Raw genomic sequence first — 22,765 nt, forward strand, 5'->3', positions numbered from 1 at the left:
ACAGGCGTGTGCCACCACACCCAGCCCCCACCGCTCATTTTAATATTTGCCATTTTTTCCCAAGGGTTCTCACCTTTACCTCATGGAGCTCTTTTGAAATCTTTGTCTAACAGTTCCTCATATGGGTCATCTGGAAGTTGTCACCTCTTGCTTATCTTTTCTCTTGGGAATCGGTGACATTTTTCCAGAATATTGTTATACATTGACTATTTGGGATTATGTTCCTGACGTTGTTAATATTGTTTTTATTAGACTCTGAGTTCTGTTATAAAATTCTTCCATGGGCTTTCTTCTTTAAGTTTTAACTCCCCTCCACAATCTACCTGATTATGTTTAATTTTAAGAATACTTAGTTTATTTCTTTTTATGTTTTTCAAGTGTCTAATACAGTCAATAAAAGAGAAAAGCTGTGTAGTTGGCAGACTATATTTTGTCAGTGAGTCCGGTTTTGTTGACCATGTTCTTAAACAAAAAATGCTCTTTAAATGGAAAGATGAACTGCCAATTTACCAAAGTTCTTTTAGATCTGTGCTTAAATTATTTTCTTTGTTTATTTTTTAATTTTTTTTTTTCATTTTTTGGCAGTTCATCCAATGGCTCCCCATAGTGTCCACTTTGAAAATAGAAGCGCCACAACCGTCCTGATGAGCTGGAAGGTGCACGTCCTTGGGAATTACTTGACCCTTCAGTGTCAGGTTGAACTGGAAGGCAATGGGAAAGTGATACAAGTAAGAATCCTGCTTAACCTCCTGTTCTTCATATTTCTCTATGTTCTGAACAGAAGGTGGCTGAATAAAATCACTTCAAACTCTGATTCATCTGTGAGTTCAGTGATGTGGATCATCTGTTTAAAAAAGGAACTTGACATTAATTGTAAATTTTTATTGGAGGGAAAGAAACTTTAGGGATTCTATTTTTCCCCTGAAGAAGAGCTGGTCTTACTCCAAACCAGGATTGACTGTGTTCTGGTTTGGCTCTGCAATCTGAGCTCACCAACACTTCTGCCTTGTCTCTTTTCCTTTTTTCTCTTTTTTGATCAAGCAGCACAGGGTTGACATGAAGGTGAATGGGGAGCACCTCTTTGGGGAGCTGGTGCCTGACACACAGTACGTGGCCCGCGTACGCTGTGCTAATGCCAAACACTTCTGGAAGTGGAGTGAATGGACGGTTGAAAACTTTACCACCCCTGAAGCTGGTATGTTCAGCTCCCTGGCATTTAACCCATGGAACTAAACCCCAGAGATGGGCTAGCTTCTCTAAGAGCTTTTAGTTGTAAAAGAGGCAAGTATGAAAACAGGATACCATCTTTTAAAATTGGGTCAATGCCTAATGAGAGGGAGACATCGATCTCAAACATTAGACATCAGTATTATTTCTAGTATACATTTTCTTTCTTACCTTTCATTTTTCTAAAATAGTTTCTAAGCCACTGCTGTTGCTGAATACACATTGGATCCAGGCCTGCGTAAATTAGTATAGATCTTTAAATCAGGACTAGCGTCAAGTAAAAGCATTAATGCCACGGAGCACTGGTCTCATACTGAACAGCTTCAGTTTGTTTTTGGAAATGTACTCTTGATATTTGGGACCTTAATCTTTATTAGTAAGTCATTTGCTCCAGTGGTGGTGCTCTGGGAGCCTCTGCATGATCTAAGTGGCATGCAGAGGCTTTCTCCCCAGATAACCATGTCCCAGAGCTCAAATGGACCTGAAGAGATGAGATGCCCTGGCCTTGCATCCAGCTCTTTCCAATTTATCATAATAAAGTATTACCTCGGCCCATTTTCCAGATGAGGGAACTTGCACCCATGGATTCAAGAGGCTTACCCAGTTTGCAACATTCGTGAATGGCAGACACAAGAATAACACAGCAGTTCACATCTATCCTATGCCAGACCCTGCTCTGTGTGCCCACAGTTGTTCTCTTTTAATCCCCACTACATGTGCAAGTGCTATTAATAGGTAAGGACACTGAGGCACAGAGTGGTGAAGTGATCTCACTAGCCCCGCCAGTAAGTGACTGAGCTGTGACTCACGCCCGGGCAGCCTGGCTGCAGAGCTCCACCCTGACCAGAACCAGGTTTCCTGTGTCCTCTCTTGGCATTGTGATCACAGCTTTGTGATCATGTCTATTCAAGCCCTGGCTGTTTACAGCCAAGGGAAGGATTACACTATGTGTTTCATCCCGTCTTCTTGTTTGTGAGTAGCTTGGCAGAGATATGTCTGCTGCATTCTACAAGAGCCGTTTTAGAGCAGTGCTCTAATTTGGGCACAGTGAGGGCAGCTGGTCAGAATCTAGCGATGGAGATGACCATTAGTGAGTTCTGTATCCTTCCCAACCCCTCCAGGGTTCTCGACCACCAAGACTCCAGTAATTCTTCCAAGGAGGCAAACTCTCCGTGAATCCTCCTGCTGTGGGAAGGCCTGTTCCTGACTGGATGGGGTGTATTTCTCAGCTGTGTTTCATTAAGGAATTTTTACTTCAGTGATGCTGTTTTGCTTTGGGGTTTTTATTTGCTGCAAATTGATTCTAACATTATAATTATAATTTTGCACAAAAGGAAAATGACAAAAGGGGAGTGGGTCTTTAGATTATGGTATAATAAACCAGAAAATACTTTGCTTTTGATAATGATAAACTGAGATGAATCTGTGACTCTAAATTCATCCAGAGTGACTCTATGGATATTTGCTTCTGATAGCACTTTGCTTAATCCTGGAAAGCTCAATGTTTGGTGGATTGCAAGTATAAGAAAAAACACAGTGATTACACACAGAGTTAATGACATTGCAGTGGAAACTGTCTTGCATATAAATGTATAGTGCTATCAACCACGTTACAGCACTTTTTGATTTTTGAGTAGTAATTTACAAGCCAGCTAAAGATTGTGCATTGAGCTTGGAGTCCAATATTATAAATATTAGCTGGAGTCCAATATTATAAATATTTCCTTTTTCTGTAAGAATGAGATTCCCCTCAAATAACTTTATTCAGAGGTATCAAGCGTCAGTGTGGATTACAAGACTGATTCCTTCTCATGCTAAGTTGAATAAGCAATGATAAAGTCAATAAAAAATGAACAACTAGTCAGTCAACCAATTAGATGAGGGAGGGATGAGGACAAAAAAATATTGGGACATTAAGCAGGCTGTTTTCTGTGTTCCTTCTTAGTTTGTTTTTTATTCATTCAAACTGTGCACATAAAACTTTCATTAAGTACCAGGCCCTGATCCTGATACTAGGGTCTTTTTTTTAATTTTTAAATTTTGCAATGCCTTTATTTAAATTGTTTATTTTTTATGTGGTGCTGAGGATTAAACCCAGTGCCTCACACATGCTAGGCAAGTGCTCTAGGGTCTTAAAGTCAAATGAGCTAAGGCCCCTGGCCCAGGGATCTCACAGTTTATTGATAGAGAGACAAGGAATCAAAGTATTCCCAAACAGTGTGACAAGTCATGATAGAGGGACCAGGACGGCAGGTGCCCTGCATGTCCTTAGGCAGCTGAATGGTGCTGGGGCTGCAGAGGGGAACAAGGAGGCATTTCCAGGTTGTGACTCTGGTGAGGGCCCAGCCAGGTGGAATCAGGAAGGCAAAGAAGAGCTCTGTGCTTCCTGCCTCTAGGGGGCCGTCTGTGAGTGCTCCTCAACTGCAGCCTTTGCAAAAGGCATAAGGAAGTGGCAATGATCCCTACCTGGAAAGTCAAAAACTGGCAAAATTTACCCAACCCACCTCCTAGAATTGATCTAGAAATGATTGCAGAATTCTTTGGCAGTTTCCAAAAGCTTTGAGGCTTGATGTTTAAAAAGGCGTCTAGTTTGGTGTCACATTCAAGGCCAGCTGAAGTCCCTACTGTGTGCACCTAGTGAGGAGTGAACAGCGTGGTTGTGGATAATTGGGTAGAGGTCACAGGGACTGAAGAAGTGAGAGGCAGGCCTCAGGAGGGTGGGCGCTCATTATGGACTTAGAAAGCAGTTGGTCTACACACACATTATGACCTGGGAACTTTCCTTTGGTTAATTTCAGCTCCCTCTGAGGCTCCTGATGTCTGGAGAATAGTGAAATCAGAGAAAGGAAGTCATATTGTGAGCTTATTCTGGAAGGTAAGATGTGCACCTTCAAAAAAAGCCAGATTTGCTTGTACTATGTCCTTCACAGTGAAATTGGTGCAGCCTCCCAACAGGGAGCCATCTCAGTACTGGTCCTAGGGAACTGTGTCCCCAGCCAAGGAATCCCGCTCTTCTTTCACTTCCTGACACTGGCACTAGTACTTTCCTGGCAGCCCATGCTACTGATGGCCAATCCTGATTGCTAGAACCTTCTTCTCTATAAGTTCTACTCAGGCCAACCCCTAACTTTGCAAAGCCCAGGGCAAGGGAACATGTGGAAAACCACACACCATATTTTTAAATTATGAATACTGAAATATTAATATTATTTGTGTTTAAAATTTATAAACAGGCTATAAAACTGTTATGTAAAATAGCATGGTTTTATTGCCTAACATACTTCCTGACCACCTGGAAGACCAGCCTTCTTTTCAGAACTTTGAGTGAGACAGAGTTTTGTACCAAAGCATGGTAATGCTGAGAGGGTCAGCCCCCAGCCATGGCCCAGCCTGCCTTTCTTCTCACCTCTAGTTTCCATGTTCTGCAAGGACCTCTGTGTTCACACACATGGACCTGCCAGTCCTACATCCAGGTGCTGCCCATATCCCAAGCAGAAAGCCACTTTCTTGTCTCAGGTCTAGGGATGCGTACACCCCAGTCTGTCCTAGGGAGGATGAGCCCAAGGAACAGACCCTGGACCTTGGCCTGGGGCTGTGTTGGCTGATTCTCTGTAACCTGAAGGATCTTTTAGAAGCATGAATGCAGGCTCTGAGTAAGGGGACTGTGAACTGGACAAGGGATGGGACCAGAGCCCAGGCTCCTCTGCACAGGCTGCAGGGTACTACTATTTCTATTTATGGGTCTTCTCCTCTCCACTGCTTTCCCAAATCTCTCCCGCACCCAAGCTAAAGAATCTCCCTTTCTCTTGATTGCTGACTTAGGACCTCCTCTCTGGACATATTACATCTTGAGGATGACTGCCTTCTCTGCTCATGTTATAGATTAGAACGTCTGATTCTAAGTTAGTGAAGACAATATTTTCTCTATTAAGCTGTTGGAATTTGCTGGTGTGTGTGTGTGTGTGTGTGTGTGTGTGCATATGCATGTGTGTATGTGTGTGTTTTCTTGCACACATATGTGTCAGGCTATTGAGGGACCAGAAGAGATGAAGAAAAATTATACAAAGTCCTTTCAAAATAAAGTTCATTTTAAAATAATCATCATTTTTTTTCAGCCACTCTCAAAATTTCATGCCAATGGCAAGATCCTATTCTATAATGTGATTGTAGAAAATCTAGACAAACCATCCATATCAGAGCTCTACCCCATTCCTGCATCCACCAGAGACGCAAATTTAACCCTTGACCTGTGTTCTTACCAAATCCACATCACAGCCAACAACAGTGTGGGCACTTCCCCAGCATCTGTGATTGTCATCTCTGGAGACTCTGGAAAAAGTGAGTTGTTTTTTGGTTGGTTTCATTTTCATTCTCTAGGAAAATATTGGTGATTTGACTAGGTATCATCGGATAGATTGAGAAGATATGAACTTGGAAAGACAAAACATCTAGTGGCAAGCACTGTGAGTCATTTCCTTTGGGGCCAGGTGTCTTCACATGCCTCAGTGGGGCACAGCCTCACACTAGCAAGATCTCAGCCAAGGCCAGAGAAGCACATTCAGGAACTTATTCCAGATTTGTTCAAGTAGGTACCACCCCACAGACAGTCTTCCCCCAGAAGTAGGGTCGGCACTTCTGTGCCTTGTGACTTGTGAAATATGAGTTGCATTTATGGTGTTATAAAAACAAATGTGGTCAGTTTTTGTCACCTACCAAAAGCCCAGGAACATCTCGAGAGGTCATAAGGAGAATTAGCATCTTCTTTCCTAAGGCGCCTTGCCAGTTGCATAGAGTAAACGATGATAACTGGCCACTCCCTCGACCTGTGAAAGAGCAAACAAGGTAGAAATGACCTTGCATGCAGAGTCGATAGTGATATGAATCTCCTTCTTGGGACAGCTGCAGAAAAGGTTGGAAATAGTAAGCCATGGTGACACAGCATGGCTCAATGCACATGGGGGTATAAGGCAATGGGTAGTTGACATCCTAAGGTCATTCATGAACCTTGTAATAATAATATCCTTCAGTTCTTGCTGTTAAACTCTCCAGGCTGTGCTTATGAGGGTGTGGCAGTTTGTGTTGTACCAAAGATTCAAGTTTGTTGTAAATTTGGGTTAAGTGGACTGGATCACAGCGTGGTGTTGTTTCATTTTTTGACTTTTAAAGAACTATTCAGTATGTGTCAGATAAGAAAAAGAAACTAGTATTGTGCTCCAGAAGAGAAACTCTAGGAGTGTTCAGGGTGACTTTGCTTTGTGAAGAGCTATGGAGAGGAGATGAATAGTTGCCTTCTGAGCTCATTAAGGCCAGAAGAGAAAAGTGGGCATTGGATGCAGCTGGTAGATAAAAGACTGTCTCATGTGCAGCCAGTTCAGGGGTCTTCTCTGTCTGTGGGTTCCTACCACAGCTTCCATTCCCATGCCCTGCCTTCAGGCTCTGGGACCCTCCATGTTAGGCTCCATCTAGCCTTCCTTAACTGGCCCATGCTCTTACGTCACTAGAGTGTGTAAAGTCACTCATGTGCTATGAGAAAACCCATCAATGTTAATCCAATTCACACCAGGGTGCGAGTGATTAAGAAAAGATTTCCTTTACCTCCCTCTCAAAACATATTTGCAATTTTCAAGAAACATCTTGCTTAAGAGTTACAGCCCTAAGTTTGGATTCAGCTTCAGTCAGTATGAATAAGCAAAGTGAAAACTGTCAGCCTCGGGGTGAGAGCGATTTGCTTCTTTGGTGGAGAAGGGAAGGAAGCACATGGGTAGGGTATTTAAAGCCACCTGGGGGAGGGGGTCTTACCTTATACCTATTCATTCCTTTGGGTGAACTTAACAGTTTGGTGGCCCAGAAGTCAGTAGCACCATACTTCCACACCAGTGTTCAGTAATCAGGACTGCCCGACGACAGGCAGCAGGCCTAGTGAAATTTGAATTGTACATAGACAAATTCAATTTTATAGGAAGTCAGTGGAAATAGGTGAAACCTTATGCCTCAAGGTCAAAGTGTGGCCTGCTTGAAATCTGTAGAACTGGTAGTTCCTTGAGGCCACATTACTCTTTCTCCAATTATCAGATGTTGGGAAAACTGACTGGATATATAAAGTATGTGGAGATGGAAGCCTTTGTCAGAAATGGAATGTTGATCCTTGCTTGGCCCAAGTCAGTACTTTACCTACCTGAGGGTTTTTTCTTTTTTCTTTCTTTTCTTTTTTCTTTCTTTCTTTTTTTTTTTTTTGTCCTTTCCTCCATTTCTTCCACTAACAGCTCAGAAGCAGCAGTTTGTACAAGGATAGCTAACATTTTTTTTCGGTGGGTGGGGGGATCTGGGGGCAGGGATAAAGCTGCATTGGTTATTCATTCAACAGGTAGTTTTTGAAAACAGATTGAGTACCAGCTATGGGTGTAGGTCAAGGATCAGCAACCATTTTTAATTAATACTGGAAGGGAACACAGGGCCTAGCTCGTGTTGACAATTGTTCTACCACTAAGCTACATCCTCAGCTCTCAGCAACTTTTTGTGGCTAAAGGAGAAGATAATAAGTATTTTAGACTTTGAAGGTCATACAGTGTCTGTCATATATTTTATACTCTTCTTTGTTGGTTTATTTGTCTTTAACTGAACCCTTCTTATCGCAAGGGTCATGATAAAAATTGGCCTCAGAAGCCAGAATCATCCTCTTGGCAATAGTTTGCCAACCCCTGTTCTAGGTGCCAAAGGCTGGTTGGATCTGAGGGGGTCAAGTGTATGTGAGATACAGATGTATTTTCTGGGAAGTGAGAAGCCCCACTCAAGCCCCTGTGGACATTAAAGACCTAGGCTCCTACCTGTCATTTATTGTGTTAATCAGTTTTCTGCTACTGTGACAAAATATATGAGATAAGTAACTTATAAGGAGGGAAGTTTTATATTGGCTCACAGAGATTTTACTTTGTGGTCACTTGGCCCATTGTTTCGGGGCTATAGTGAGGCAGCATACCATGGTGGACAGTGTATGGTGGAGCAAAGTTGATCCCTCATGGTGGCCAGGAAGGAGGGAGAGAGAGAGGAGAGAGGAAAGGGCCAGGGTCCTAACAACTCCTTCAAGGGTGCACCCTCCTAATGACTTAACTTCTTCCAGCTGTGACCCACCTTTTAAAGTTTCATCAGCTCTCAAGAGCAGCATGCTCTGGGGACCAAAGCTTCAGAACACAGCCCTTTGGGGGATATTTTTGGATCCAAATTATAGCAGATACATTTCACATGCATATTTGTTTTCTTCTTTACTAACTTTTTAAACACTATAATTAATTAAATCAAAAGCACTGCTGTGTTTCTACACAGGAACAGAAGAGATTGAAGAAGAAAAAATTAACAGCAGAGAGGATGGATTCTTCATGTCTTGGAAACCCCTCTCTGGAGATGTCGTAGGCTATGTTGTGGACTGGTGTGAGCATCGTCAGGACCTGTTTTGTAATTTGCAGTGGAAGAAACTGGGTCCTAATACCACAAGTACGCTCATCAGCTCAGGTGAGGAGAACTTCCACATTACCATCCTGTGTATCCACCTCGCAGTGAGTGCACCAGGATTTCTGGTCTACCACACAGATGCTTTGACTCTGCTAGGCTAATAGTTTTGAAATCACAAATCCAGCATGGGTGCTAGGAGTTCAGATTTTACAAGAGTATAATCTAAGCTTTGAGCTTTAAACCTGTTTTTGCAAAGTGTGGATAGCTAAGGTTTGGATCAATTTTAGATTTGATGACCTTGTTCCTCTACATTAGCCCTCTCAAATGAGTGGAAGAGGGACAGAATGACAATTGTCCGGACAGCATTTACAAAAGCAGAGAAGTATGTGGATTGGGGAGATGATGAAGACAGAGTTGATTTGGAGTCAATTATCAACTTTCAATATAAGTAAATGTGTCGAGGTGGAACTCTCATCTCCACATTGGATTTATAACTTGACAATTGCTACTTTATCAAAGTCAAAGGAGGAGCCCATTTATGGCTTCAGCAGGAGGGTGGGTGCACCATCTAGTAGGCTAAGGGACAATGTGGAAGTTGTCTGGGTTCCCTGCCAGTTTCAGTGCCGTAGTGGGTCTGGAAGCAGACTGTAGCGGTGCAGGTGTGAGGAGAAAGAAAGAAGTGGAAGCAAGCTTTCTAGGCATTGGGCTTTCATGGGAAGAATGAAGGCAATAACTACAAGGAGATTCAAAACCGAAGGAGAGTTTGAACTGGCTTTATGTGTGTGGCTTGATCGTCACCCAGTTTTATGCAGATGGATAAGGACATGTTTGAGAGTTGTTACTCAAGAGGACACAGTCCATGTCAATCCCTGCAGGCTTTGTGAGAGACAACACCATGGGGTCAAGGGTTGGCCACGCAGGGGACTCCAAGACTCAACAGAAGGAGGGAAGATGATGGAGAAAAATGCAGAACTCCTGAGAAGAAAACTATTAGGAGAACACAAATTCATTTTTTATCCTTTTCCTTTTCAGAGTAAAAGAGATTGTCATTCTGTGTTATTGAAAGTTATTGGCTTTTCTTCTCTAGATACTTTTAGACCTGGGGTACGATATAACTTCAGAATTCATGGAATTTCTACGAAAAATATTGCATATTTACTAGAGAATAAAACAGGATACTTCCAGGAACTGGGTAAGTTTAAAGGATTTAATATGCCTTCTGTAAAGATTGGTTCAGAACCATACATAGATTCTTAGCTTTGGATTTAGGAAGTTTTTATCTCCTTAATTATCATGGTTCTATTTGTTCTGGAAATTGGATTTTTAAAATTATTTTTTAATCAAAGAAATGTAAGACATTTTCATTAAAGGTGATTTACAAATTATTTTACAAAATAAGATGAAATCATTGGTGATTTTAACACCCAGAGGCATAAAGCCAGAGCGAGTATTTTATGTATATCCTGGTACCCCTTTCTTTCTACAGATAGACATTTTTAAATACAAATGAGATCTTAATCTGCACAATTTGTAAATTACATTATTGGGGGTGGGGTACCAGAGATTGAACTCAGGGGCACTCATACACTGAGCCATATCCCCAGCCCTATTTTGAATTCTTATTTAGAGACAGAGTCTCACTGAGTTACTTAGTGCCTCGCTTTTATTGAGGCTGGCTTTGAACTCGAGATTCTCTTGCCTCAACCTCCCGGGCTGCTGGGATTACAGGTATGCACTACTGCACCCAGCTGTAAATTACTTTTTTGAGTCATGTCACTAAACATTATTGAACCACATCATTTTCATGACTGGAATGTGCCCCACCATATATATGACAATTTAGAATGACTACAGTAATTTTCACAATAAACTATAAAAATTCAATTTCAGTATCTTATAGCCCACGTGCCAAGTCTTAACTCTCTTTCTTCCTTGGCACAGTCTCTTGTGCCCTTTCTGAATTAACATGATTTTGGCAAACCTCATTTGCCCGTATCCAAGATAATGGTTTTTATGTGAAGCCCCAGAGGTGAAATACTTACATCTAAGGGTTTGAACTTCTCAAATATTTTTTTTCATCTTTTTTATAATTTTTAAGACTTTTCAGACATTTTGTGAAATCACCCCTATGAACTTCCACCACCGTCCCCCAGCAGAGCAGGAAGTTGCTGTCCCCTGAGAGTGCTTATTCACCTCCTCTGGATCCGAGGTCTCAGGCTGCCTGAAAGCTGCACAGGTGGTCCTCATGAGCATCAGACAGAGTCTCAGGCTCCTTCACTGCGGGTAGATGATCCACAGATCACAGCTGGCTCTGAGGCAGCAGGTGTGCCCTCTGCCTGTGTGACCACATGTGTGGCTAAGTGTGTGTAGAAGCAGACCCACGAAGGCTTCAGAATAAATGAGCCCAGGTTTTTTTGTTTTTTTGTTTTCCCTGTGACACTTGGGTAGTTTTTCATTGCCTCAAGCTGGGAGCCAGAGTTCTGCAGATTCCCGCTCTCTCTTTGAGCATAACCCTGCCTCTTCCTCCCCCTCCTCTTCCCTTCAGTAAGTTCTCTGGTTGGGTCTTCTCTCAAACACTACTTAGAATTCAAGGACAGAATCAAGTTTAAGAAAGAGATTTCATCTTTTTTTGTTTTGTTCTTCTTGTGCAAGTTACTTAGTCTGTCTTCTCTCTTAGTCTTTCTGGGTATTTATTTCTCCATCTCTGAAAGGCAAAGCTTAAACAAGAATATTGCTCAACTCCTCATCCCTCACAAAGTGATATCCAGGCATAAATCCTCTAGGGTAACAGGTAGAACTGTATAAGTTTTTACAGCCGCCACTGGCTATAGTTTCTTTATTCTGAGACTATTTTCAAATCATGACTCCTTTCATACTCCGACTTCCCTTCCTAGCTCCTTTGGATAGCCCTCAAGTGAACATTACTAACTTGACCTCCCGCTCCTTTGCTATGACTTGGAAGGATTATGCCACCGAGTCCCAGCCTGGTTTTATACAAGGGTACCATGTCTATCTGAAAGCCAGGAACAGACAGTGCCACCCAGGATTTGAAAAGGAGGTCCTTTCAGGTAACATTTATTTTTATTCATTCTCTTAGACTTTTAAGATCTCATTATTCAAAAGCATTACAAAGGCTACCATCCCTGTGGCCAGGCTGAGTGCCTTTCCCTCAGGATTTAATGATCCAAAGGAGTATTTAGATCAATGAGTGGGCTGAACAAGAGGTTGGGGGCCTGGTCTTCAGCTCTTTAAGGAATTCTGCCACTCAGGAAACTTATTCACCCTTTTTCCTTCAACTTTGTCAAACAGTATTACAACTTATTTTTAAGTCTTTGCAATCTTCACTGTCTTGTCTGATTTGTATGCTCTACCTGGGTCACCAGTGAGGCTTGTTTAGTGATTGTTTTGCTTATTGTGCCATCTCTTAAAGATCTCCCACAGGGTGTGACTTTGGGTTGATTTAAGAATGTCGACAGTGCAGAGGCAACAGGAGTATATGTCCATCTCTGTTATGAGATCTCTACCCTGCTCATTAAAAAAAAATTAATTCTTATTTCTTGAAAAAAATTTCTGACAACCACAGATGATTTAATACGTTGCAAATTCGACATTGATGACCCAAGGAAAAAGACATTCATTATGGAAAACCTACAGCCGGAATCCTCCTATGAGTTTTTCGTCACTTCGTACACAGGAGTTGGTGAGGGCCCCAATGGTACTTTCACGAAGGTCACGACGTCAGATGAGCCCTGTGAGTTGTTTTCCAGATCAAAAGTCCCTCCTTGGGAGTTTCTGGGAAATTGCAAGTTACAGCCATGTTACCTTAGACTTCTTCTAAATCAGAATTTTCAGATTTTTCTTCTCCAACCCTTTTTCTCTCCCTCTTTCTTCTTTTTTGTTTCACACCCACCTCCTCCCCCCCCCCCTACACACAAATTATTACACAGAATCCCACTCCAAAAATCAGGAAAGAGTTGGAGTTATTCTGACCAATTTTTGCTTGGAATCTTCCTCTTTCCCCTCTCAGCCAACGCTGAGGTCCTTCTCTGAATCAGTCTCAGAATCCATTGAAAATCACAGTATTTTAGTGTTGCTAGCCAGAGAGCCATAGGGAGCAGGCAGATATTGGTAGTTGGGGCAGAAATGCCAGTCTTCCTTCTGGCTGTTTTCCTGGTGGCAAACTGATTGCTTCCTGCTTCGCCAGGCCTCCATGGGCAATTAGACATCAGTGGGGCAGAGGCCAGGCAGGAGCATGTTCACTAGCTCTACATTTGTGTACTTTTGGTTGGGAAAGGGTGAGATGAAGAGCTGGGTCTCTTCAAGATGCATTTGGCTAGAAGGATGGAGAAAGCAAGAAAGAAGAATGCAAAGAACTGGTTGATAGAAAAACGTATCCTTATGGGCAACCCAGATATCCCATGATCTAGTAGGGAGAGAAGACAGACACTGATAGAGGGAGGGGAGAAAAGAATGTCTTCCAATGAACTCAGAGGAAGTTCATTGTTGGAAGGGACCTTGTAAAACAGACAGGCTCAAAAGTTTGGCCAGAAATCACCAACTCCTTGATGCTTGCAAGGTCTCTTTATTGAAAGCCAAACTGAAAGGACGGGAAGGTCACATCATGTAGAACTGCTGACCCCAGAGTGCTGACAGGTGATAAGGGCACACACAGCTGCAGTGGGAAGAAAATAACTTGGAAATGAATTTTAAATGAACTTCAACATGACGAAAGTGCTCATATAATGTGAATCATTGGCTCGAATCTTAAACTGATTTGAATTCTGAACTTGGGTTTGGAGACAGAAGATTATGCGATGGTCTAGGAGTGAACTGGCAGGAACCACCACCTGCTTCTCTGTAGCTGTGTGTATCCCCGTGACCAGGCATGGCCCTCTAGGATCAGCAGTTCTATCTGACATGACATCCATCCCTACAGCCTCGCCTCAGTGAAGGAACCTTGAGTCAAAGTACAAGTGCACTAAGAATATCGTGTAACATTACCTTCAGGCTATCAGGTGCACAGGAAACACAAATATCTCATTATGTGTATGCAGTATATAAAGAAATGCAAAAAAATAAAATAAAATTACACTTGAAATACAAAAAAAAATCTGGTGCCAAGTATTTTAAGGAAGAGGTATTCTACCTATATTATGCCTCACTAAAAGATTTAGCAAACTAGTAGAAAATTTGGAAGCATTGTTAGGTCCAAGGTTTGCTCTAAACTATATTTATAATTTAACCAAATTTTAAATTAATTATAGTAGTTAAAAGGGCTGACCCAGAGAGCAAGGTGTTCTTAGTGAAAGAGTCAGGAAGAGAGCACCCCCCCTCCCCCACCCTGGGGCCAGGTTAATTTGAGACCAGGTGTTGAGGTGCTTGCTTAGGCCTGTTATCTTTCTGGGTCCTTTTCTCCAGAACCCTGTGTTGCCTCATTGCTCTGTCTTGGGCATCTTCCCAGGCCAGCTCTTCTTTCCCAACTGCAACATCACCCACAATACTGCTGCCCTCAAACCAAGCTCCACTTTTTCCAGGATAGCCTGGTATAGGGATAGAGTGGGGAGTACAGAGGAAGTGAATGGATTGAACAGAATCCTAAGTACATGGAATAACTGTTAGACTCCAAACTCATTGAGCTATTTGAATTATGAGTATTATTTACCAAGAATGGGAACAGGAAGATGGATATTTAGAAAAAAAAAAAGCACACAGCTAGGCACTATGGCACCATGCCTATAATCCCAGCTACGTGGGAGACTGAGGCAGGAGGATCACAAGTTCAAGGCCAGCCTGGACAACTTAGTGAGCACCTGTCTCAAAATACAATAAAAAAGGATTGTGGATGTACCTCAGTGGTAGAGATCTTGCTTAGTATGTGTGAGGTCCTGGGTCTTATCCCCAGTACAAAAAAAAAAAAAAAAAAAAAGGAAAAAAAAATGAAAAGAAAAGGAAATGGAAATGGAATGATTCTCCGAGGTTAAGACATTTTCTGCTAATTTTATCTGAGACTAACTAGAAGAGTCGTACATCAGTTTTGGAACTGTATGGAACAGGTCTCAGTGGCAATACCACAACTATTTCTGTTCTGCTCATGGGTTACAGATCAGTTGTGGCCTGGCTGATCTAGGCTGGGCCAAGCTGGACTGCAGCTTCTGTTGGGTTCAAGTTTGTTTCACATTTGGTCAACTCAGGCTCAGGCTGAATGGGCAGCAGCTGCCTGGGGTGGTTTCAGGAGCACAAGAAGACCAGGCAGACTCACTCTGTCAGCACATCTTAAGCTTCTACTTCCTCACATCACAATTACCAACATCTCATTGGCCAAGTCAAGGCACATGTCTGAGTCCCCAGTCAAGGGGCAGAAAGGTACTCTCCACCTGCCAGGAAGCTTGGGGAAGAATGGGAAAAGTATAATTCTAACTCTGGGAGCAACTGAAGAAGTGGGAATCATGGTCCACTTTATCAGAGAGGTAATGAGTCTGCATCACAAAGTGTTGGCTGATGGCAAAGGGCTCCCTGTGTGGGTTGATTGGTCAGTTACCCCCACCATCAGGTAAAACTCACATTGAAACATGCATAAATGAACATTTGAGGAATAATAAATGTGTAAAATATTCTGGCTCACAAATTTATTTTTATTCTTTTGAGGAGGTAGAAGTACCCATTACAAATGTCTTTTTTCCTTCTCCAGACCATAAGCTGATCCGCATCATACTGCCCATGATTCTCTTTGTCTGGATCATCATAGTAGCATGCTACTGGAAAAGTGAGTGGTAAGTGTGTGAGGAAGTTTTATCTAGGAAAGTGAGAGAAAGCCTTAGGAGTTTAGTAAGATGGAAATAGCAGGGAATAATATGAGCAAAAGTTCTGAAAAGGAACCAGGTGTGGTAGCACACGCTTGTAGTCCCAGCAGATCTGGAGGCTGAGACAGGAGGATTGCAAGTTCAAAGCCATCCTTGGCAGAAGCAAGGTGCTAAGCAACTCAGTGAGGCCCCATCTCTAAATAAAATACAAAAAAATTAGAGTTGGGGATGTGGCTCAGTGGACAAGTGCCCCTGAGTTCAAAGTTCAATCCTCGGTACCTTCCCACCAAAACAAACAAACAAACAAACAAACAAAAAAAAAAAAAACAGTTCTGAAAAGGGAAAGGATGAAGGAGTGAAGGAGGTGTATGTGAGAATATGTAATTTTTGAAGAGTTTTGCTTTCCAAGCCAATACATGAGGAAAATAATGACCACTTAAAATTAAGAGATTGCAAATGTTTTTTCAATAGCCATATTTATCCCTATGTGCTTGGTGGTGTTCCAAGTGCTTTATATAGATAACCCACTTCATCCTCACAACAGCCCTGTGAGCACTGCTATTACCTCCACTTACCCAACCAGGAGGAGCTAAGCAATTTGCTTAATAAGGGACAGGACAAGCATCAGAACCTAGGAATCTGACTTCAGAGTTCTCGATCTTAATGATTCCACTAAATCATGAAATTCCATCTCATTATCACTATTTTTCTAGGGTGAAGGAGAAGTGTTATCCTGACATCCCAGACCCTTATAAGAGTAGCATCCTGTCATTAATAAAATCCAAGGTAAGAACTTGTTGTGGATTGGGGCCATAACAATTACACTTTCCTAGACCTCTTCAGGAAAATATGACAAATTAGAGGCACCTCTGCTCCCACAGCCATTAAATAGTTGATTGAAGAGGTTGGGAGTGGAGCTCAATGTTAGAGCACTTGCCTAGAATATGTGCAGCCTCTGGTTCCATCCCAGCATTAGGAGAGAGTAGGGACTTAGGAATAATTATTGAGAAAGGGAAAGAAGAAGAAAGATAGAAGTGATTAGAGCTTTGATTTCTTCTGTTGGGGGAAATCCTTGGGTTTTTCAATACCACCTCTAGGTTAATTTGTGACCAGCAAGAGACGTAACAAAATTGAAGCTCAAAGTGCATTTCACATGCTTAATATACTTTGGCACACATCCCCTGACACACATTTATATTTACATTTTGCTTATATTTATATTTTGCTTCCTTTCTAGGAGAACCCTCACTTAACAATAATGAATGTCAAAGACTGCATTCCAGATGCTATAGAAGTTATAAATAAACCAGAAGGGACCAAGACACAACTCCTGGAGACTAGGAAGCCAGTCATAGAAAGTGCATTAATTGAGCCTGTCTACCTTTACCTCATACAAGAAGAAAAGAAGTCCTCTCACCCTGGCCCTTGCATCTGTTTTGAGAATTTAACCTATAATCAGTCAGCTTCTGACTCTGGTTCCTGTGGCCATGTCCCAGTACCTCCTGAAGACTCTCCATGTCAGCTGGGATTATTGACCTCACCTGATAATTTACTAAAGACACTAGAAAAAAACTACATGAACTCCCTGGGAGAAATACCAGCTGAAGAAACCAGTTTGAATTATGTGTCCCAATTGGCTTCACCCATGACTGGAGACAAGGACAGTCTTCCAACAAATCCACCAGTGCCAGCACACTGTTCAGAGTATAAAATGCAAATGGCGGTGCCCCCCATGCCCTGCCTCCCCTCCCCTTAATGAGAATAGCAGCCACTCCTCAACAACCCTTTGAGGTCAAGGTGAACACTACCATTAACCAGCCCAGACCCAGTCCATACACTACACAAATGCTATAGGGAGCAGAGCTGGAACCATTCCGTAATCATCTGTCCTGGCCCTTAGTCCCAATGAACTGTCATTATTTACAGGCTTATTTTCATAAGACCACTAAGTATGGCTAAAGGCCAGAAGCTCTTAAACTTAGCAGGCTTACTTTTTTTTTTTTTTTTTACGTTTTTACTCCTTTCAGGCATAGTCTAGAAATGGCAGAATCATATCGACATGCTGACCTTGTTGCTTTTTCTTCCAGGCTCACCACCTCTCTCACAGTAGACCTGAACTTGACATAGGGATAGGTGTTAACCACTCACTCCACAACCCCCTGCCCGCCGCCAGTATTTTACAGGGTGGCTATGGGCCTAGAAGTTCAGTGTTTAGTGAGAAAACATTTCATTAGTGTTTACCTCCATGTTTAATATCTTAAGGGTAAAGCAAATAGATTGAAGGCTTTGATAAAGGCCACAAAAGGTTTACCACTACAGCATAAATTGGGAATGTTAAGTTGCTGTGTTTAATAAAAGACTTTAGAGAAGTTTGAGATCAAATCACCTTTTAGATTTGACTTGAAATTTTAAGAATTTAGTTCATTGGCCCAGTGAAATTAACTCTTTTGGGGACATAGACCTAACTTAATAGGTAAGATGTTTGAAGATCTTTACAACTCTTCCTCTGTCAAGTTTACTTAATACAGTGAAGGAATAGGATTAGTAAAGAACCTCTGACAAGGAAATAGTATTCCTGTTCACTAGACATCAGTCTTCTTCCTTAATTTTTGACTACCTCAAAATATAAAAATATCATTAATTTCACTCACATTATGGCTCCTCCTTTTCTTCATTTTTCCCCCCAACTATTTGTAAATGACCTGTTTCTACTTAGCATCTTTTGGGCTTTATGATAGGTTCTCTGGGTCAAGAGAATTCTGTCTCATTTTAATTCCTATTATGCTAAAATATTAAATAAAAAGGAACTTCAATGTTGGCTATGAGAAACATAACTGCAAAAAGTTCTACAAGGAGGAAATCTGGGTTGGCATCAGAGCAACTTTTTCACCTTTGAACCAATACAGTTGGCCATCCATATCTCTGGGTTCTTCAAACAACCATGGATAGAAAATAGTCAGAAAAAAAATTGCATCTATTCTGAACATATTACAGACATTTTTCTTGTCACTATTCCTTGAACAATATAGTTTAACAATTATTTACCTTGCATTTACATCAAATTAGGCATTAGAGATGACAAAGTCTGTGGGAGGATACGTGCAAATTATATGCAAATACTATAACCATTTTATATAAGGAACTTGTCATCCACTATTTGTTATCCCCAGGGATCCTGGAACCTATCCCACCAAGAACACCTCAGGATAAATGTATATGCAAAGCACCTCGTACCTAACAGGGGTTCAATACCTGGTAGTTCTTTTCTCTTTCCCCTGCCTGCCAACCAGCCCCATTTGTCATATTTCTAAACAAGTATAAAGAGGGGTTGCTTTAGTATTGTATTTAGTACTGCTGTCAGGTAGAAATGACTGCCAATGCACATGACTCTGCCACTGAATGTCAACACTATAGGAAATATCCACATCTCATGTGGCTTTAAAATATACCTATACCAGTGCTGGGTCTGTAGCTCAGTGGCAGAGTGCTTGCCTAGCATGTGAGGCACTGAGTTCAATTCTTAGCACCATAAAAAAATAAAAATAAAAAAATAAATACACACAAACACAAACCTATACCAGCCAGTTCTCTTGTGTTCAAGCTTTCCAACCTTTTCCTTATATATAACAAAGACTTTTGCTGGAAATTTTGGTTCTGTCCTAACAGAACAAAACAGTATTTTGATGAGTCTAACAGTTGTGAGAAGAATTTGGGGCCAGTATTGTCATCACTTACTCTATTTATGCTCCTTTTTTAATTATGCTTTTCATTTGAATCTTGTATACAGATTTGTCAACACTGGTTGATTTGTAAATGTTACATTTTATTTACATTGTTTAAAACACAATTCATAAACCTTGAAGTTGCTTTTGCTGTTGCAAAAAGCTTTAATTAAAACGTTTCATCATTTTTTGTGTTTATATCCATGAAATAAAAGTCTGCAGATTAGTATAGTCAATAAGCCACCTCATGAACTTACTAAAAGTGTATATTTCTGATTACCACTTCAAACCTCCTAATCAGTCTCTTCAGCAAGAGACCTGGAGTCCATATTTCTCATCATTTCCCAGGCATTCAGACTCACACTAAACTTTGACAATCACAGGCCTACGCTGAATAAAGTCTTTCTGAAGTATAGCAACAACCAATAGGAAATGCCTAGAAACATAACTTTGATTATAATACCACTATGACTTATAGTTACATCTGTAAACATTTCTTTTCAATGTTCATAACAACCAAATACATTGGTTTCTAAAAGCTTAGTTTTCAATACTATGTGCCATCTTAGCACTGGCTTAAGAAGTACTATTCAGAAACTTTGAAGTTTATATTTCATGTGTCCGTAGAAGTATCAGGATTAAATAAACACAATAGAGAATTTAAAATATAAACAAGGATAGAATAATGAACCTTATAAAGCATCATTAGCTCCAATAGGCACTGTCCATGGCTGTTCTAGCCTCATCCACACCCCACTTTACCTTCTTACATTATTTTTTTAAATTAATTTATTTGCCCTTTGGTTTTTTGGGATTGGCTAAATTCACTTAGCATGATATTCTTCAACTCCATCCATTTACCTGCAAATGCCATGATCTTATTTATTGCTGAGTAATATTCCATTGTGTGTATACACCATAGTTTTTTTATTCATTAGTCTATTGAAGGGCATCTAGGTTGCTTCCAGTTTGGCTACTGTGAATTGTGCTGCTATGAACATTGATGTGGCTGTGTCACTGCTGTTTTTAAGTCCTTTGGGCATAGATGGGATAGCTGGGTCAAATGGTGGTTCCATTCCAAGTTTTTTAAGGAATCTGCATACTACTTTCCAGATTGGATACACCAATTTGCAGTCTCACCAGCAACGTATAAGTGTGCCTTTTTCCCACATCCTCACCAACACTTATGGTTCCTGTATTCTTGGTAACTGTCGCTCTGACTGGAGTGAGATGAAATCTTAAGAGTAGTTTTGATTTACATTTCTCAAATTACTAGAGATGTTGAACATCTTTTCATATATTTGTTGATTGATTGTATACCTTCTTCTGAGAAGTGTCTGTTCAGTTCCTTAGTCCATTTATTGATGGGGTGTTTTTTTTTTTTTTTTTTTTTGGTGTTAAGTTTTTTGAGTTCTTTATATATTCTGGAGATTAGTGCTCAAAATTTGCTCCCATACTGTAGGTTTTCTCTTCACCTCACTGATTGTTTCTTTTTCTGAGAGGCTTTTTAGTTTGAATCTATCCCATTTATTGATTCTTAATTTTACTTCTTGTGCTTTAGGAGTCTGTTAAGCAAGTCGGGGCCTAATCCAACATTATGAAGATTTGTGCCTGCTTTTTCTTCTATTAGGTAAAGGGTCTCTGGTCTAATTCCTAGGCCCTTGATCCACTTTGAGTTGAGTTTTGTGCATGGAGAGAGACAGGGGCTTAATTTCCTCTAAACCTAAGGTCAATATCATTTTACATGGAGAAAATTTGAAAACATTCTCTCTAAAAACTGGAACAAGATAGTGATGCCCTCGTTCACCACTTCTATTTAACATTGACCTTAAAACTCTAGCCAGAGCAATTAGACAAAGAAATTAAAGGAAAAATAGAAAAGGAATAGGAAAATAACTCAAATTATCACTATTTGCTGATGACATGACTCTAAGAGGATCTGAAAAATTCCATTAGAAAACTTCTAGATTTAATAAATGAATTCAGCAAAGTAGCAGGATATAAAATCAATACCCATAAATCAAATGCATTTCTATATATCACTGAGGAATCCTCTGAAAGAGAAATTAGGAAAACTACCCCATTCACAATAGCCTCAAAAAAAAAAAAAAAAAACCCTGGGAATCAATTTAACAAAAAAGATGAGAGACATCTACAAGGAAAACTACAAAACACAAAAGAAAGAAAATGAAGAAGATGGAAAGATCTCCCATGCTCTTGGATAGGCAGAATTAATATTGTTAAAATGGACATACTACCAAAAGTGCTATACAGATTCAATGCAATTCCTATTAAAATCCCAAAGTCATATTTATAGAAGTAGAAAAAGCAATCATGAAATTCATTTGGAAAAATAAGAGACCCAGAATAGCCAAAGCAATCCTTAGCAAAAAGAGTGAAGCAGGAGGCATCACAATACCAGACCTTTTACTACGGCTCTGTAGTATAGTTTAAGGTCTGTTCACACATGCAGAACAATGGTACAGAATAAAAGACAAAGAGACAAACCGACATAAATACAGTTATCACATACTAGTCAAAGGCACCCAAAACACATACTGGAGAAAAGATAGCCTTTTTAACAAATAGTGCTGGGAAAACTGCAAATCCTTCTTACTGTTTCATCCATAAATGTTTGAATTTCTCTAAATACAGCTCTCCTTTTCCTAACATAACCATAAAACCTTTTTATAAATTTGCAACTATAATCAAATGAGTAGTAATTCACTGAAAGTATCAGGATATTTTGGTTGTAGGCTACACTGGCATTCATGACCTATAAATGCTGCATCAGCCTGGACAGCAAAAATCAGTTGTGTGCAGAGAAACCCAATGTACCTGACTGGGAGCAAGGACCTGTTCACACAATAGTCACACACGTGGTGAAAATGCTTATATTAATCACAGTCAATCTGATTATACTGTAGAATGTATTTAAGAAAATCAAGTTGAATTAGATTAGGCAACATTGCTTCTAAGGGCTCTGTTGAAAGATACATTGGCTTCATCTCAAGTAATTTAGAAAAGATGTTAATAACATCACATATGAAGTAGAACTTTTAAAATATGTAAGAAGTATAACAGAAGACAAAATCTTCAGAATTAGCAGTTGAACTGTTACAAAAAAAATTGAACTTACAAAAAAAAAAAAAACACCCTTATATTCGATTTGAAAGTCTAAGCACAGGTTGTTGGCTCAATTCTTTTAAGATAAGCATTTTAAGAAACAAAGTTTTGAATGAATTTTTTTTTTTACCAATACTGAAGTAGTATTTTACTTTTATATACAACTATTTTTTAAATAAAACTTTTTTTCTTTTTAGCATTTGGAATTGAAGCCAGAACTTTGTACATGCTAAGCATGTGCTCTACTACTGTACTACATTCCCAGCCTCATGAACCAACATTTAAAATGTTCAGCTGTACTGTGACTATTCCTAAAGATCAGCAGAATGATGACAACATAGATTATTCTTTTAAAAGTGTGTTTTGGGACCAATTACATTTATGATACTCAGTGGAGGGCAAAGGGAAAATAATATGCAGAAACCTGTTTAAAAGCCAAACTAC

General features: G+C 40.4%; 1 protein-coding gene across 1 annotated transcript in view; it reads left to right on the forward strand.

The window, feature by feature from the left end:
• The window catches only part of OSMR (oncostatin M receptor), a 65,137-nt gene extending 45,773 nt beyond the window's left edge, over positions 1-19,364 (forward strand). The window contains 12 exon segments of the mRNA XM_081310858.1: positions 586-728; positions 1,042-1,195; positions 4,026-4,102; positions 5,343-5,565; positions 8,548-8,733; positions 9,761-9,865; positions 11,568-11,741; positions 12,257-12,424; positions 15,362-15,443; positions 16,187-16,259; positions 16,711-17,199; positions 17,201-19,364. Coding sequence (XP_081166984.1) covers positions 586-728; positions 1,042-1,195; positions 4,026-4,102; positions 5,343-5,565; positions 8,548-8,733; positions 9,761-9,865; positions 11,568-11,741; positions 12,257-12,424; positions 15,362-15,443; positions 16,187-16,259; positions 16,711-17,199; positions 17,201-17,263 — 1,937 coding nt within the window. The 3' untranslated portion in view covers positions 17,264-19,364.
• The last annotated feature ends 3,401 nt before the right edge of the window (positions 19,365-22,765 follow it).

The sequence above is a fragment of the Spermophilus citellus genome (assembly GCF_964194105.1).
Source record: "Spermophilus citellus genome assembly, chromosome: 1".
NCBI classification, from domain to species: Eukaryota; Metazoa; Chordata; class Mammalia; order Rodentia; family Sciuridae; genus Spermophilus; species Spermophilus citellus.